A 17,567-nucleotide genomic window follows, 5' to 3' on the forward strand; every position below is an offset into this window, starting at 1 on the left:
TTATTATAGATTGCTGCCCGTCCAGTCAGTGATGCAGAGAGTCGATAGCTGTTCTTCTCACCACAGCTTCAGTTGAGCTCTGATCGGTTTACTTATTTCTCTCACACACACTACTTCCTGGTGAGTCATTCAGACTTGTTTTACCTGTTACTGCCATCTCTGATTTGCAAATTTCATATTTTAAAATAGGGGTGGAAAATATGTTAATCGTTCAAAAATATAATTCACAAGGCATTGTGGTGCCTCACAGCAAGAAGGCAGGGTTCAAGTCCACTGGCCTTCTGGGGCCCTTCTTGCGCACTTGGGCATGTTTTCAACTGGTATTAGGGCTTCTTCCCACAGTCCAAACACATGCAATGGTGGACACCCCAGCAAATTAACCCCAACATCAGTCTATGCAGTGCTTTCTCAAGAGCTACATTTCAGACTCTATAGGCCTCAGTTAGCATGTTTAATGTTAATGGAAGAATGTCTGTTGGACACACAAGACCCAAAGTGCAGAGCATGCAAAGAAGAAAAGATAAACTTTAAGTTATTGTTGTCAACTGTGGTTCTACAAGCTACTGAATCATGGAGTTTACTTTCTCACAAAACTACATGGGGAAAAGTTTATCACATGACTGTATGTGATTTAACTTTTACAATACTGCCTGCACTAAAACAAAGGTGTCATTGAAATGTGTTTTTCTAATAACAGGTTAAGGACAAATAAGGAGACCTTTGGTTTAATTCTGTTTGCATGTTACAGTTTTACAGCACAAGGAAATGGGTGTTGGAAAGAAGAAAACAAAAGTTAATAGTTAAGACACACTTGGCAAGCATCATGGTGATGTAGAAGGTAGATGTGGATGAAAGCATCTGAGAAAAACTAGCTTTCCAGGGTAAACTTTCCAGGTAAAATCCCCCCCCCCCCCCTTCATTTTCCTTAATCGAAATAATATATAAATATAAGGTGAAACAATGCCTTCAAGGTTTCTAGTGTTATGCTAATGTGCTGCTAAGCTCCCACTGAATTGAGTTTCACTACAAGGCTCAGTGAAGATCTAGTGAAAAAACATTTGGCAGAAACTCAGATTTACAAACATCTGATTAAAAATTGATCGAATAATCTTAAAACGATAACAACAGTTATCAGTTGTGCATAATGTATTTTTGCTAAATAACTTTCTAGACCTCTAAAATTTCAAAAGAATTAAACACCACTGTTTCATAGTCACAGGATGTATTAGCTTTCATCAAGTAGCAACTTGATGGTGAATCATAGTTTATTAATGCTGAGCAGTTTATATGTGAGCTTGTGCCAGCCCTTTCTAAGAAAGATGCAGGTTCAGTCTACGCAGGTTGGCAGGATATCACAGGGATATCACACGCCATAAAAACTCCCACCAAATACCAGACAGGCACAAAGTCTCACACCCACAACTACAGCCAATTCTGAAAGGGAACTTGTTAAATTCAGTTTCAAGCCTTCTTGCCTCGAGGCAACAGTCCTGACAGCTGCACTGCTAAACTCCCCAACCCTAACCCTGAACTCTAAATTACTGTTTCTTTTTTGTACCTTAACTAGTAGTATGAATATCATCCCAGCTTAATATGAGTCACTGAATAAAAGCACCAACTCACAACAGCAGTTACTACCAAACACCAGAAATCTATTTATTTTTTTTATTTTTTTTGCCTGTCCCGTTTGGTTCTTTTAGAATTATTGTCTAAAGGCGAAGAAAGATGCCCAACGGATTTACTTTACCAAATGGACCATCCCAGCCTTGCCGTAATGATCTATTTGATTCATCTTTTATTGTTTATTTTATTTTTTATTTTCACTTGTTAGATACGGGACCGACTTGACTGAGGAAAAGAAAGGGGAGGATGTCTGCCAGGACAAGTAGCAGTTTAATTAAAAAATTTCTAGATGTCTAAAGGTCACCTCACCTTGAACATTTGAGACATTTGTACCATATGAAATACCACTACAGAGCCAATGATTCAAAAAAAACACCAATAGTAACAAACCAATGCTATATTTATTATATCTAAGTCATTGTGATCCACATGACCTGTGTTGTGTAATAGTGAGCCTCATAATCATTGAAATGCTTACTGCGGGAGCTCTTTAATGATGCATCATCCTGTTAATAATGCAACCCCTTAGAAACCAAACACCAAACCTCACGAGTGAAAATGCTTTCTGGTCTCCTCTCTCTGATGCTTGTGAGGACAAACACTCAACAATAGTGTCACTGAAGCAATATTTGCATAGTGTGGGTCTTACTCATGGGACTAATTGTTTTTTTGTTTGTTTTGTCTTTATCATCAGATAGACTCACTGAGATGACATTACAGGTCACAGATCTGTCTCTCTGATACCTGAAGCAAAAAGGAATCTGTTCATATACTTAAAATGATGCTCACAGGAGAAGGATGTGCTCTTTGGTGTAACATTACAATTCATGGCATAATTTTCTACTCTTTTCTTTTCCTGACTGGTCTTTGTAATTTTTTCTCTCTCTCTCTCTGTTGCAAAAACAATCAACAGTAAAGTTAAATGATATTAAATGGAACTGCTAATATACTATGGAAGTTATGATAGTTAAGGGAATCCCAGATTAGTTTTGACCCCACTTACACAATGTACATTCCCAAATTTTGAACAGATTGTTTTATTTTATTTAATGTACTTAATGTATATAATTCACTCACTTACTGCACACAATGGCCTCTTTGTATATATTTACTTACTTACTGTATATAATGTTTTTTCTCTCTATTTTTTCACAGTCGAGGAGCGTATCAGGACACATTTCACTGAGTGTTATACTTGTGTACTAGTATGCACGTGACAAATACAAGATCTTGAATGATGCAGATTCCGACTGTTGAATTAGGAGCGAGTTCTTCAAGAGGATCAGTTGGTAGGAAAAATGTGTTCAGTCACCAATGTCAAACTTTAATACGAATTCTCATTGAGCTCATCTCAGATGTTTATCCTTTGGGCTGAAATTGCCAATTTGGCAACACGGTGGGGAGGCAACAGCCTGGATGCTGCTGTCAAAACAGTGGAGATGATTTTGGACTTCAGGAGGAACCCTGCCCCATCATCCTGCCTGCCCAGTGGACATTGACGAGTCTTTCTCCCACGACTTAAAGTGGAAGCTAAATGTCTGTCCAAAAAAAAAGGCAACAAAAAAAACCCCACACATCGGAGGATCCATGTCCTGTAGCTACTGGAGAAATTCAACCTGCATACGTCAGAAGTGGTGTACTTTTACTCCTCTATGACTGAATCCATTCTCACTCATTTACCCCATAGAAATTTCCACATCTCTACAGCACTCCATATATGTTTTATATTTTATATAATATATTCTTATTTTTCTGAAACAAACTGGTTCTGACTGTAACAACAATAACCCTGAAGCCACAGAAACATTAAAAAAGTATTAAAAGTCACATTTTCTTTGGTTACAACCGAAGCTCAGCTTAGAAATGATTAGAAACTAATAAAAAAATAATATTGTCAATCTATTGTCAATTGAGGAAATCTCATAATGACAAATCTCTTGACCTTCAGAGTTTCTTCTTCGCTGGATGTTTATTTTAGAGTAAATTCCAAAAGTTTGCTGTTGACTGCTGGGGTACAAATGTCACACGCCCACGTGACTGTGTTTGACCCCTCATTTTATCTTTAACCTTTTAGCCTCCTGCTTTGTTTAAACTCATTCGTGTTTTCTACACCGTCACACAAATACACCACCACACCTCATTTTTATCTTTCATATACAGGAGTATATGAGTTTATATAAAAAGTATATTTGATTCAAGCCTATAGAAACTGCTGAAGGTCAAGGTAGAGTAGAAACCTTATCCAAACAAAGTAAGGATGAACAGTCAGTGTTTAATTTGCAAAATAAAAAGACATTTCTTTTTTCTTTTGGTTGCTACAGTTGCAGAAATATGTAAGGACAAGCTTTCTCAGACAAACAGTTACAAAACCATACAAATGTCAGTACTGTTTGTACAGACAATCAGCACTGATAAGGCCAGACAAAAGAAATGACCACTATAAAACTGCAATAGGAACCACAGATAAAACAAATATTTTACCTACGTTTGATAGCAGCAGCATCAAATCTCTACTGTGCTTGCCTGAGTTCAACTGTGGTATTCAGCCTGAAATGCAGACATGGGCTCGATCGGCTGGTCGTGGGAGCAACATCGTTTTTTAATGTATCAATGTCTTTCACTTCCATTTGCTTTCTTATTTTATTTTCTTGCAAAACGGGGGCATCTATCCTTGACATACAGGTATGTACAGTATAATTATGGCCTATGAGTCCACTGATTGATTGCATCATACAATGATCTGTACTACACTGTAATCCCAAAAGTTATTTGCATTCAAATGGTTTAGCTATAATCACTGATGGTAATTAATTTTCTTTGTAAAACTAAAATCATATAACTGTGTCAGACAGAACTCATTGGTGGAAGCTTTTTGCACTTAACCTATATTGTTTTGCATGTGATGCACTAAAATGAATACATTTAACATGGTCCTTTCTATTTTAAGTTTATTCTAATAAATAGTTTAAGTTCAATTTTTTATAAGAGAATAAGTTTTAAACTCAACACTCAAATAATAAAAGTAAATTTGATGTTTACTGATCATGTTTAGTTGAAAGCACTTTCACTATTTTTAAGTTTTTGTTGCCCCTCCCATATTTTTCCCGGTGTTGTGCCAAAAAGTGATTGTCTGCCAAAAACTGATTTCCAGTGTTTCTGTGTATTTTTTATGTGTAATATCTTTACGTATGTTCGTAAATAGACTTCGGTGAACAGGGGATACAAAGGGGTTACATAAAGAATTAAAAAATTATCTGTTTTTTAAGTATCTTTACAACTTGTACTTACATTATAACCAATCCGGTCCTTTATCCCCACTTAAAATATTTTTACAGAACTATTGTAATATTTGCTGCCATTTCTGCTGTGCTCTTGGCCAACTTACTCTTACAAAATACATTTTTAATGTTAATGAGATTTTTTTTTACTGCATAAATAAAGGTTATATAAAAGTCGCTGCCAAAAACTGATTGCGGCTTGTATCTTGCTACACGAATGTTGTTTGTGGCTCAAGATGACTTTATGTCATCCATAAGGGATGCATTTGACATATGTTTAACATATTATAGCCCAACAAGTTACTTATAGCACTTTAAATATGAGCAATCGCTTTTTGGCAAATACCGGAAATCAGTTTTTGGCAGACAATCACTTTTTGGCACAACACCTGGCACTGGAACCGAAGAGACGTCTGGACTTGTTTGTCAGGAAAAATTAAGACAAGTCGTTTTTGGTGGTTTTGCCTGAGATTGGACATGTTTGTTTCAGTCTACAGTCGATAGGGAGTACTTTTCCTCAAACCTCCACGCACACTGGTGAGTTAAATCTTTTTATTTCAACTTTAAGCAAAAATAGTTGCATGTTACATTACGCAAATGTGCACGCTAATTCAATCTACAGTGAACCCTCGTTTACCGCGGGGGTTACGTCCCAAAAACAACCCGCAATAAGTGAAATCCGCAAAGTAGTGAAAAGTATTTATTATAAATGTTTTAAGGCTGTAACCCTCACAGCCTTAACCCCTGCTCATGCGTAATGGTTCTAGCATCTTCCTCGTCCATCCAAACCGCGCGGTTCCATTGTGTGATGTGAGCACATCCAAACCGTGTTCAGGGTTAGCCCGGGTCCGGACTCCGGCCCCGGTCAGAGGAGGAGGACCAGAGCACGGCCGGGCACCTCCAGCCGTTCACACGGACAAATAAACCTGTCATTATTCTCTGCACAGCCGAGCTCTGACACTCAGCCCCTCGCTGAGGCTCGAGGGGCTGAACACCGCTCCTCTGCACCTGTACGGCCTCTCGTAAAGTTTACTTTATTAACATGTGCGCCGCTGCAGCGCCATTCTCTTTACGGGTTGCTGCCTTATCAACATTGAAGAATGGGTCAAATGCAGAGGACAAACTTCATTATACAGTTGTATGATGACAATAAGCCTTACAGATTCCCCACATTTTCCTGTTTTTATTTTATTTTATTTGAACAATTAACTTGTACTTAAATAATAAACAACATTTATAGAAATACAATACTTTGACCTTTTATACTTGTGTTACTCTCCACCAACAGGTTAACTCACAGTTCCCCCCCCCTCTGTAGAATGCTGCTGATGGTGACCTTGAAATCCCAATAGGAATCATCTTCAATGGTGAAAACGGAAGTCCAGAGCAAGAACTGAACCCCTGCCAGCTGGGGATCCTTCTAGAGGGCAATGTGGTAATGGATTCCATCTGCAGTCTTCCTTTGGCAATGTGTCTCCTGTTTGGACTGACTTATGCACTCCACTTGGAGTACCCAAAGTGCATGAAGAATACATTCCTGTTTATCCAGCAGATTATGCTGAATCTGGGATGAAACGATCCTCCTCCAAAACTCCAAAGGCTAAAAAATGAGCTTTCAATGTGTGCATAGATACATTGAATGTTCACTCTTCATTGAGCAGCTTTTTCTCAAGTTCAGGAAGTCATTATTGTGTTTGTAATTGTCTTCTTTTGTTTTTAGTGGATGGCAAAACCAGGGCTTAAAGGAGTAGTTCACTGATTTTACATACTGAGATATGTTCTTACCTTAGCTTTGAAGAGTTGATGCATACCTGTCTTGTCTTTGTGCGAGAGAAAGGCTCTCCCATATATTCCAACTACCTCCACTTTTTGCTCCTTTTAGAAGCTACCGAGCTCCTCCACGTTTTCCCTATTTATGTAAAATTACATGAAAGGTTACACTATCTAAGTTTAGATTCACTAAATTTAATGTATAGATTTTTTAAGCCGATAAAAAGGGGCACTATGTTACAAGCGCGCAGTAACCCTAGTGCACTCTGGAGCATAGACTGAGTTACTGGGGGGATGAAGAAGTGCTCCTACAGTGTTATTACACCTTGTAATATAGTACCCCTTCTTATCGGCTTAGAAAATCCACACGTTAAATTTAGTTAAACTAAACTTGGAGAGTGTCACTTTTCATGTAATTTTACATAAATAGGGAAAACATGGGGGAGCTCGGTAGCTTCGAAAAGGAGCAAAAAGTGGAGGTATTTGGAATATATGGGAGAGGCTTTGCTCCATTTGCATGACTGAGGGCACGCACAAAGACAAGACTGGTACACATCAACTCGTCAAAGCTAAGGTAAGAACATATCTTATTATGTAAAATCAGTGAATTATTCCTTTAATTTCATTGTCTCGCTGGGGCCATTCCTTATTCCATAGTTTTTATTTTTCTAAGTCAAAATATTTGTGAAAACAAGTTTTACTGTTACAACTTGTTACCCAGAGTGTCGCACCAAAGTTCTTTACTTGTGATACACAGTTTTATCTGTTTAAAAGGATTGTTTTAAAGAAAATGTTTTATTGGAAGTCCAATTGTGCAAACAAAAAACTTACTGTTCAAAAAAAACTACCTCAGAGACCACAAATAAATTCTTGTCAAAACGTGGCTAGGAACAACTGAAATATTGTGTTTGTTTCTGAAAGAAATGTCTTCTAAGAAGCGCCATGTGTAAAAATTGGAATACTGTTCAAAGGAAAACAAAAGTCTTGTTTTGTTATAAATAAAGTAGAAAACAAAAACAAAAAACACTTTAGTGGTCTTTGGTTTTGAGTGTGTTTGCCTTGACATATTAAGTTTTAGTAATAATAATACATTTAATTAAAAGACGCTTTTAATTAAACACTACGCAAAAAAGTGAGTTTTGTAATATTAGCACCACTTAAACAATTTAGTTTTTTCTATTAATATTAAGTTAACTGTACTTAAACAAATTATTTTTGAAATATTGAATACTTAAACACTTTAGGTAGCGATGACTCAATATAGTAAATTGTGATAATTTTACTTTTAAGTTTACTTGACTAAATCAGTTAATTTTTTGTTTTGGGTTGATTACTCAAATCATTTGAAGGGAATCGGTTTCCTCAAATGATTTAAGTGTATTGAACTTATCCGGGTTTACATATACAAACACTGTAACATCTGGATTGTAAATACTATCAAATGGATCACATATTTGAGTAAACATATCATTTGGTGTTTTTTTAACTATATGAATCTGTGTGTGTGTGTGTGTGTGTGTGTGTGTGTGTGTGTGTGTGTGTGTGTGTGTGTGTGTGTGTGTGTGTGTGTGTGTGTGTGTGTGTGTGTGTATCTATCTATATATATATAGATATATAGATATATACACTCATACACACAAATCTTACTCTTTAGCCATTTTATTTGTTATGTTTTTGGTTTAAGGTGAGAAAATGTTACAAAAGGACATTAAATTTTTGACATCATCAGCTGAAAGAAATTTAGCTTATAGTGATACATTGCATGTCAAAAGAAAAACTGTATCATCAAACTAGAGAAGCTGCCACCTGAAATAAATTATTTGGTATTTACTAAACAAAAAAAAACAAAAAAAACACTGATTAACTGGCCAATCATTGTAGTTTTAGTATTCAGGATGGTCTAAGGAACTTGTAAAGAAAAGTGTCTGAACTTCTTTAAGTTGCTTGAGGATGTTTCATCCGAGAAGCTTCTTCAGTTCTCGGTTCAAATGGTGGAGTACCATATTTAAGCCCTGTGGGAGTGTCCCCCCCAAGAGGGACAATGGACCCCTTATGATCCTTTGCACAATCAGCCAAAGTTTCAGGTGAGCTCATTGTAAAATGTAGCCCCACCCTTTCCTGAGGTCAAAAACTTTGGCTGATTGTGACCCACACCCGTTTTCACATCTTGGCTTCATGTGATTAGGCAGATTAGGGTTTAAATCTGGGAAGCTCCACCATTTGACTCTAAAAATGAATAAGTTTCTCAGATGAGAGGTAAAACGTATTCAAACAACTTAAAGCTCCTTAGACTACAATGACCTGGATGACTGAGAACCTTCAGCATGATTTCCCCTCTATAGGTACCTGTTTGTTTCTGCTGGAGGTAGTGTCCTGGCAGTCTTCACGATGGGCATCTACAGCACCCTCCTGTTCACCTCCACACTTGCCTTTGTTCTACTCGTGTGCTGTGTAGATCACAGCTGTATCCACACCTGGGCATTTGTTATGCAGATGTTGTGGCAAACCTTCTGGCACCTACTTATACAGTACAGGGAATACTACCTGCACGAACCAGTCATCATCAGGTATTAATCTTGATTTCACTCTGCCATTACAAATTACATAAACATATGGGACAGTTTTCATGCTATATCCTCCGAACCTTTCGTAAGTGAATATTCTCTAGGGTGTACAGATGTATGAATCAAGCCTGTTCAGAGTTAGGATGTTGTATAAAATATAAATAATGCAGCATGCAGTGATTTGTATGGTATCTCTATGGTATTTATTTTAAAAAAATATTTAAAACCCCTCTCTCTTCTATAACAAGTTACAGAAAGTTGGCACCTTTAAAAAGAATGAGGACCTGTGACCAGAGCAGTACATTTTTGGATACTTTAAGAAGGTGCAGTTCATGCTTGGCACATATTTCAAAATCAAGTATCCGTGATGGTATCCAGGCATCGATTACCTTCAAAGGTATCACTAATGCTTAATAGTATCTACTAGGTTTAGAACAACAGAGACAACGGCTTTTTTAAGAAAGATCATATTTACATAAGAAAGAACACATTTGCATCATGAAATTAGAAACATAACAATGTAGAACATAAAATCGTCATTTGAATTTAGTACCAAATCACAAAAGTGAGGTCTTTAAGTTGTAAGGCAATGACCCTACAGTATTAGAGAGAAAACCACAACAATCAGATGATACCCTATGGGCAAAGCACTTGGTGATGGTGGGAAGGTAACCCTCCCTTTTAACAGGAAGAAGCCTCCAGGGAGGGACAGATGTCTGCCACAACGGTTGGGAGATGAGGTGAAACTCCTGAGCAATTTATCTTGCTCTTTCAATTATATAAGCTATGTTCTGATCTTTGATAGGATTAGAACACAGCACAGTCCCTTCAGTTTTCAAACGCGTACAGGGTTGTAAACACAGTGGCAAAAATGTTCCTAATCACACTTTTGTGAAATATGTCAAACTCAAAACGACCATGTGTTTTTCAATAAAACAATCTCTGTTGCTTGAAGCATTCAACCACATCACGTGGTTTTAGCAGCCTGTTGACTTTGTTTCGTTTCCAAGAATTGTTATGTTGTTGCCTAACCTTTCAGATGCCGTTTCCAAGAATCAACTTTGTGTGATCACAGCTCTAGAACAGCTAATGTACTAAAAAGACTCTGATATGAATGTCAGAGGCCATTTCTTCACCATTATAGATGAACTCTTAGCCTAAGTTAGACATAATGTTTTTACATCTAAAGTAAAAACATTATATGTATACAGATATCCTATTTAATCACAGCAATATCTCTTTCACTTTCAGACTGTTCTTGGCAGTGTCCACTTTGATGCTGCTCACCCAGAGAATCACCTCTGTGTCTTTGGACCTTCAGGAGAAACGAGTCGTACTGACACCATCCAAAAGGCAGACTTGTGTCACGCTTCTCCCTCTAATCAACTACATCCTCAATTTTACCACACTGCTTGGTGGTCCTTTGGATTCCTATGGACAATTCATTACTCTAATGGAGGGGATCAACCTCACCTCGCCACCCAGTCCTCTAGGTGTAGTTTTCCTAAAGCTGATGCAAGTATTAATGCTAGAGTGGGTTAGATTTTATCTTGTCTTTTTTCTGAAACATCTTATCCATGATTTCAACCCTGGCATCCTCTATGGCATCCTGTCGACCTGGTGTCTTGGACTGGTTTTAAGAATACAGTATTACTCTCACTGGAAGATCAGCGAATGCCTCAATAACGCAGCAGGGTTTGGCTTTTGGGAAGATTCATCTGGGGACTATTTCTCCAAATGGAGCGGACTATCCGATGGGGACTTCTGGACCACTGAGGCATCGATATGCATGTCACAGTTTGCTCGTCGCTGGAACGCCACAACAGCTTCATGGCTGCGTAGACTAGTTTATGCAAGGCACAAACACTTCCCACTGCTCATGTGCTTTGGTTTTTCACTGTGGTGGCACGGTTTACATTTAGGACACTTTGTGGGGTTTTTCACCTGGGCAGCAACAGTGAAAGCAGACCATCATATTCACAGGAACCTTCTCCCAAATATTACACCGACACAGAGAAAAATCTACACTTTTGTAAACTGGATAAACACTCAAATGATTGTTACCTGCATTGTTATAGCGGTAGAATTTAGAAATTCGTCTGGTTTGAGACTTTTATCCAAAACATACATAGGTCTTTTTCCACTTGTTAATATAATCCTGCACTTTATCGTTTTAAACCTCAATTCACTAGAACAGTAGTCAAACAAAGATATATTATTAAAGCAAAAAGAACGTTGACTATGGCTTCAGGAACATAACATATAACTGGGCTTAGATTATAACACTTTCTACGTTTCAGATGCAATTATAAAACTCTAATTACACCCCTACCTCTTCTATATGAATTAAGAGGGTAAGTAGCAGCCACATGCTGTTAATCAAAAAACAAAAGCAAAAGCAAATGTGATCACCTCTATGAAAGCGGTTGTTTCAGCGGTTTCTGGGTCGGAGCATTCAGATGTAATATGGGCTACATCTCAGACTCTCATGGCAGTACAATTTTGACTGAACAGTTGTGGCTTGTTTGCCAGAAGAAAAATCTCTTTCTAAAAAGAAAGCAGCAGTTTAGGTTTGCCAAGTTTCAACTGAATGACACACAAGAAAAAAAAAAAAAAAAAAAAAACCCAACATGGCCATAATGCACAGAACTACGTTTGGCAAAAACCAAAACACAGGATGCCGAGGACCTGGACACCTTATATTCACTGAGTCGACCTTCAACTCTTCTGTATACTGAAGTACTTTAGAGTCAAATGTGAGGCCATCTGTGTGACAGCTAAAGTTTTGCCAAAAGTGGGTTGTACAACAGGACAATGATCCCAAGCACACCTGCAAATCTACAACAGAATGGCTAAAAAAAGAAACACATCAAAGTGTTGCAATTGACTGGTTAAAGTCCAGTCCTCAACCTGATTCAATTGCTGTGGTGGGATCTTAAGAAACTTTTGCATAAACAAATGCCTGCAAATATCGAGCTGAAGCAACACTGTAAAGAAGAGTGGGCCGAAATTCCTCTACAACAATGTAAGGAACTGATAAACTCATAGAGAAAATGATTAAGTTATTGCAACTAAACATACCTTCTATATTGGAAGATGTACTTAGTTTTTCACTGGATGTAAATGAATTCTCTTTAAAATTTGTTTAAAAGTTTTAGAGTACTGAAACATCATGGGTGAGAGCAGTCTCATGTTGCAAAAGCACTAAAAAGAACCAGTAAAGTCTGCAGATCTACATGCCGACTCTCACCAAAGTCCTATAATTAATAACTGGAAGTGGTTTCTGACACATAAGCACAGGTAAAGTGGGTAAATGCTGCCTGGCCAGAATAAAAACAAAGAGCACCAATGTCAACCAGTGACTTATGAAGGATGTCGCGCAAAGACCCAGATATTTATGTGTTTTATGGACCAAAACAAAGTAATGAGGCCACTGGCGTACAGTACATTCATCAGGTAGGAGGAATCATACTGCTCCCTGGTGGTCAAACTTATTGCAGCAATTTCAATTTAGATTTGCTGGAATTTTTGAAAATACATAAGTTGTTAAAAGAGTGCTTCTCATAAAAAACAAAACACACAAATGTAATAAAACATCGTCTCTAATTATATGAAGGCTTGTTCATTTCTTCAGAGTCTGTCTTTATTCTTTCCACAAATTCCCGACAACAATACCTAAAAACAACAACAGTCCAAGGTTTCTGTTTGAAACAAACTTTTTCCAGCAGTCTTCTGGTTTGTTGATGTCTAATGTGTAAATCTACGAGAGAAGAAAATAAATATACTTCAATGGAAAACCTAATCTTAAAACACATGAATCTGTGCATGTTTCTCATTTAAATGTTGTATTAAAGTTGACCATGATCCTCACCTGGTTTGTCAGGTGCATTGCTACACCGGTGAGTACAGCATAGTAAGGGAGAGTCTGTTCAGCATTGACCCCAGCTAATACCAGTCCAGACATCATGGCCACAACGAAGCCACTCAGCCAGGGTTTGGTTTGCTCCTGGAACCTCAGTGCAGTAGATTTGACTCCTACTTTGATGTCATCCTCCTTATCCTATTTATGAAAGACAAAACAACACGAGGTCACAGTCAATCAAGGTCCCTACTGTAACACGGGACACATTAATCTCATGTTCACCTCAAAGAAAAACATCAGTAAACACAGTAAACTGCAATCCCTTAAACTGCATTTCTTAAATATAAAGGAACAGCTACCATGTACTCACAGTTTAAACTGGATAAATAATCACTTTTAGTTACACTATGAAAATTAACACACTGTAGTAATATTGTGATCCAGTTCAACTGTTGCACTAATTTTTTTTTCTCATGACTCGGAGGATTTAATCTAACCTATATACCTGTTCCTATTCTTCTATTTATATTTTCTTAATAAAATGTCATTAACGTTCATACATAAAATTGATTCTGAGTACCTGTAATAGTTGAGACACAAAAGAACCCCAAGTGCAAGCGAGAGCTGCCCTCCCAGGAAGACCAGCGCCTGCATTCGAGAAATCTCTCCTGATGCGATTGGTCGAGAGGCTGTGCGGGACACCTGCGCAAAAACACAAACACTTTCAATTTATCAGAGCTGAAAAATAAATAAACACTTTGAGCAGGGGAGTGACAGTGACACAGGTAAGACTAACGTCTGCTTAGAAATGGAAGTTTTAATTTACTTTATTGCAAAAACATGTCCTGTTCATTGTTTGGAGTCAGCTGTAAGAAAATCTCATTTACTTTTTTGTCGAAGTCTTTGTCCCACATGTCATTGATGGTGCAGCCGGCCCCTCTCATGAGAAGAGCACCTGTACCAAACAGTGTGAGCATGCCCAGATCTGGGAAGCATCCAGGGTTAGCAGCCAGAGCAATGCTCCATGTACAGGGGAGGTACAGCAGCCATGTCCCTACGATTAAAAGGCAATGAATTTCAAGGGAATTAAACAAGGAAGTAAGATAAGAACAGAAACAAAGCCCACAAAGAGATGAATGTGCAGCCAATAGCTACATTAATCTGGTGGCATTTTAAATGTGGTTTGGTTTTAGATGCATCTGTGCAGTGACACTGAAAAAATGCAGGGGCAAGATATTTTAGACTCATTGTCTTACACAGTAATTACATAAGAGTTTTACAGTTTGGTAGGATTCTTTCAAAGAACAATTTTAACAATTATTATCTACATCATGAGTTAGGGCTACATGCTTACAAAGATGCTTCCCTGTTAGTGCCAGTTAATAGCTCTACAAGGTCAAAGATGATGTGCTTATTTTAGCCATTTGTTTTCTGAAGACTGTATTAATGTTATATAGCTTCTTGTTTTGTTCTGTTTTGTTAACATGGTGAAAATGCTGCTAAAAATTGTTCTGGGCTTAAAGAGTGCATGTTTGGAATAAAGTCAAAATTCTGCAATATTCTAGATATCAATATTTTTCTTTTAAACTGACACAGATAAAAATCATTGCATAGCAGAAAATGAATGTGTAGACATGGTCATAATGACCTGCTGAAGTTAAACCTGAGTACATGAGCTTGCTTTGTCACAGTAGGAAGGAAAAACTCCCTTTTAACAGGGAGGGACGGCTATCTGTCGCGACTGGTTGGGGTGAGTGAATGAAGACACGACAACCCAACAATGTGATGTTCATATAAGTACAAACCTATAGGTTTGTCCAGCCTCATCAGCCGGAGGTACGGTTGGACGTGTACTGGTGCTGAATCTACTATAGTAGCAGCTGATAAACTGAACCGTCTTCTCCCGTTTTGCTGTGTTTCAAGAAGTCTTATTGATGACCAGATTGCAGATTGGTTCTTAGGCTTTCTCTTCCACACACGGGAGTCTGAGGGGGGCCCATCTCCAGCCTGTATCCCTTCCTTCTGGATGAAGCAGGTAGAAAGACATCGATAACAAGCTCCATGGTGGATCCTTTTCAGAGTGCTCAAAGCTAGCTTGGCTGGGAACATGGTGTCTCTGCACTCATAAAGATCACCCCTGCACACACAGAAGCAGAAAGACACATGCAAACGAAGGTTAAACAAATACATTTGGTACAACAGAAACAGAGATGTGTGAAACTTTTGGCTGAAACAACCTGACTGTTTTAGCTGTTTAGGTAAGACACTGCACACACCTACATGAGACAAGCTGGTGTTACAGTAACGAGGCTAAGCTATCACTGAAAATATAATGAATGCTACCAACACACTTGCTAACTCTAGTGTGATATAACGCCAAAGCAAGCTTACAATGAAGGTTACAATAGAGAATATACCGATTTTAAAAAGACCAAACACTGGACAGATGACAACCACATCAATACTTCCCTGCTGGGTCGTCATTGGTCGTCTCTTCTTTGAGGCTGACAGACAAGTTGGAGGACCAGCGCCTCCAACTGGTGTGGAGTGTGCATCACAATTTCCTTACTGGTTAAATAAAAACCAGGTCTCACACTAACTAGTTTTTATTTTTTATTATGGCAGCTCCATATTCAGCATTCTTTATCCAGTATATCCACTTTGCCTCCTCTGCACATGTACAAACAATCAGTAAGTTGGTTTTATTCGTTTTTGTGGTTTCTTTTGCAATCCTCAATGGGAAATAGCTACAGAGGTCACTTTCTGTCAACCATATGTATGCAATAATATAAATAATATTCAGCTTAATGGAAGCTTTTATATGCCAATAGTTTTTTTAATAGCAGTGTTTTGTTAGTTTATCTAACACTGCTTCACCTAAGGCGTTCTTAACAATTGCCTGTTTCTTTCTTTTTTTGCACTTTTTAAGGAAAAAGCACCCATGCTTTTTTGGTTAAAACCATATGTTGGAAAACCTCTTTGAACAAGCCCTGTAAGTCTACTTCACTTATTTTGTTCTTGTTAACATACAAAACAACCATGGAGTAGTAACTGATCGGATCCTAGAAATTTATTTCTGTTCATCTGGACCCAGCGTTTAGTAGAAACATTTTATCACTTATCTATGTGACTTCTTCAGTTTCAGCCGACTGCAGGCTTCACCAACTTTACAAACAATACGGCTGCATAATGACTAAAATAACACCAATAAGCCAGAAGCTTAGTTTCAATAAAAAAAAAATTCAAAGTGAGTAATAAGCTAAATAAGTTCTAAACAGATTCTTAAATTTACTTGTCAAGACAGGGTAGGGCTGTGGAATATGCAACATTATTGCATATGCAAAAAACATGTGACAAATGTAAGCAGCGTTACAACTGAAACCTCACTGCTCTTGCTGAACAGTGCTGCACAGGGCCCTGTTCCAAAGGGCTTCGGAGTTGACGTAAAGCGGCGATGTATGTCGGCAACCTTCCGATTACAAGGCGAACTCCCAACTCTTGAGCCACGATCGCCCCAAAGACTACAATGAGAATAGAAACAGAGCAGTGTGGCTGGTTAAGTGGTGCAGTTGATAATGAAAAACATGCTTTCATTTTGTACTTTTTTAGTATGAGTACTATTCATTGTGAGATGAGGAATGGCTGCATTCACTGCATTATAAGATCGTGAAAGATAAACTCTTAAGCCCCTTCTCGTTTGAGAGATGGTCGTTCCTTTTTTACACAAACGGCCTCCTGCTTAAAGCAGGATATCTGCCTCGAAAGGATTTGCGCATCATGAACATATAAAGAGTGAATTTGAAACATATTGAGCAAAAACTGCTGTGAAGATGTGATATGTGACACAAATCTAGATCCTTTATTTTTTTTCCTAGAATGTTTTAGCTTTCATCTTGTTGTAAAAGCCAGACCCTCTGCAAAAGTCTGCAACATCAGTATAAAATTTCTCTGGGATACCAAGGTGATATTGGTAAAACAAAGCTTTTCTTGCTTTCTTTGTGACCTGTGCAGCTCAGCAAGCATCGTCACTGCAAGCACGTGGCCAACTGCCTGCGATAGAAACCGAGCCTGAAAAAAGGATTTCTGTTATAAGTTTTTAATAACAATAGCGCCCATTTATTTAAATATGCGGTGCTATATAACACTTACAGTATGGAGGATTTGTTAATACCCTTCACTGGACATTATAATACCTATATCGCCAGCCATAAAAACAGAAAACAACACCATCACAAACACAGAAAAGACTTTTAAAAGGGGGGCTTGGCGTTAAGGCATGAAATCTACGCACTTCCGGTTACTGTTTCCCCAGATTTCACAATGAACTAAGCGTGGAAGTTAAAAAAAACAACAACAAAAAACTCCATACGTTTTCGTGAATATTAACAAACACACATTTTTTTTAATCAAATTGATAAAATTTAAAAAAATACAATCAAGAAATCCTAGTTCGTATTAAACCAAAATATC

At 37.9% G+C, this 17,567-nt stretch overlaps 2 protein-coding genes across 2 annotated transcripts; one reads left to right on the forward strand and one right to left on the reverse strand.

Moving 5' to 3' along the window:
- The first annotated feature begins 4,076 nt into the window (after positions 1-4,076).
- On the forward strand, positions 4,077-12,747 carry mboat4 (membrane bound O-acyltransferase domain containing 4). Its single transcript, XM_026186159.1, has 3 exons — positions 4,077-4,305; positions 9,014-9,238; positions 10,487-12,747. Exons 1-3 carry the CDS (start codon positions 4,184-4,186, stop codon positions 11,433-11,435), a joined length of 1,296 nt encoding a protein of 431 aa, XP_026041944.1. The 5' UTR covers positions 4,077-4,183; the 3' UTR covers positions 11,436-12,747.
- Positions 12,748-12,856: 109 nt separating this feature from the next.
- On the reverse strand, positions 12,857-17,473 carry coq2 (coenzyme Q2 4-hydroxybenzoate polyprenyltransferase). Its single transcript, XM_026187068.1, has 6 exons — positions 16,471-17,473; positions 14,903-15,234; positions 13,985-14,151; positions 13,650-13,799; positions 13,107-13,295; positions 12,857-12,995 (listed from the first exon to the last, which is right to left on the reverse strand). Exons 1-6 carry the CDS (start codon positions 16,689-16,691, stop codon positions 12,879-12,881), a joined length of 1,176 nt encoding a protein of 391 aa, XP_026042853.1. The 5' UTR covers positions 16,692-17,473; the 3' UTR covers positions 12,857-12,878.
- Positions 17,474-17,567: the final 94 nt, after the last annotated feature.

This window comes from Astatotilapia calliptera, chromosome 12, assembly GCF_900246225.1.
Source record: "Astatotilapia calliptera chromosome 12, fAstCal1.2, whole genome shotgun sequence".
Classification (NCBI taxonomy): Eukaryota; Metazoa; Chordata; class Actinopteri; order Cichliformes; family Cichlidae; genus Astatotilapia; species Astatotilapia calliptera.

What these genes read in the sequence shown, in the direction of transcription:
- mboat4 (XM_026186159.1), top strand. Translation starts at nt 4,184, where the DNA reads ATGGGCTCGATCGGCTGGTCGTGGGAGCAACATCGTTTTTTAATGTAT. An exon ending in CATCTATCCTTGACATACAG is followed by an intron (nt 4,306 to 9,013) that starts GTATGTACAGTA and finishes TCCCCTCTATAG; the next exon opens with GTACCTGTTTGTTTCTGCTG. An exon ending in CACGAACCAGTCATCATCAG is followed by an intron (nt 9,239 to 10,486) that starts GTATTAATCTTG and finishes TTTCACTTTCAG; the next exon opens with ACTGTTCTTGGCAGTGTCCA.
- coq2 (XM_026187068.1), bottom strand. Translation starts at nt 16,691, where the DNA reads ATGAAAGCATGTTTTTCATTATCAACTGCACCACTTAACCAGCCACAC. An exon ending in AATCAATTTTATGTATGAAC is followed by an intron (nt 13,296 to 13,649) that starts GTTAATGACATT and finishes TTTCATAAATAG; the next exon opens with GATAAGGAGGATGACATCAA. An exon ending in CAATGCACCTGACAAACCAG is followed by an intron (nt 12,996 to 13,106) that starts GTGAGGATCATG and finishes CTTCTCTCGTAG; the next exon opens with ATTTACACATTAGACATCAA.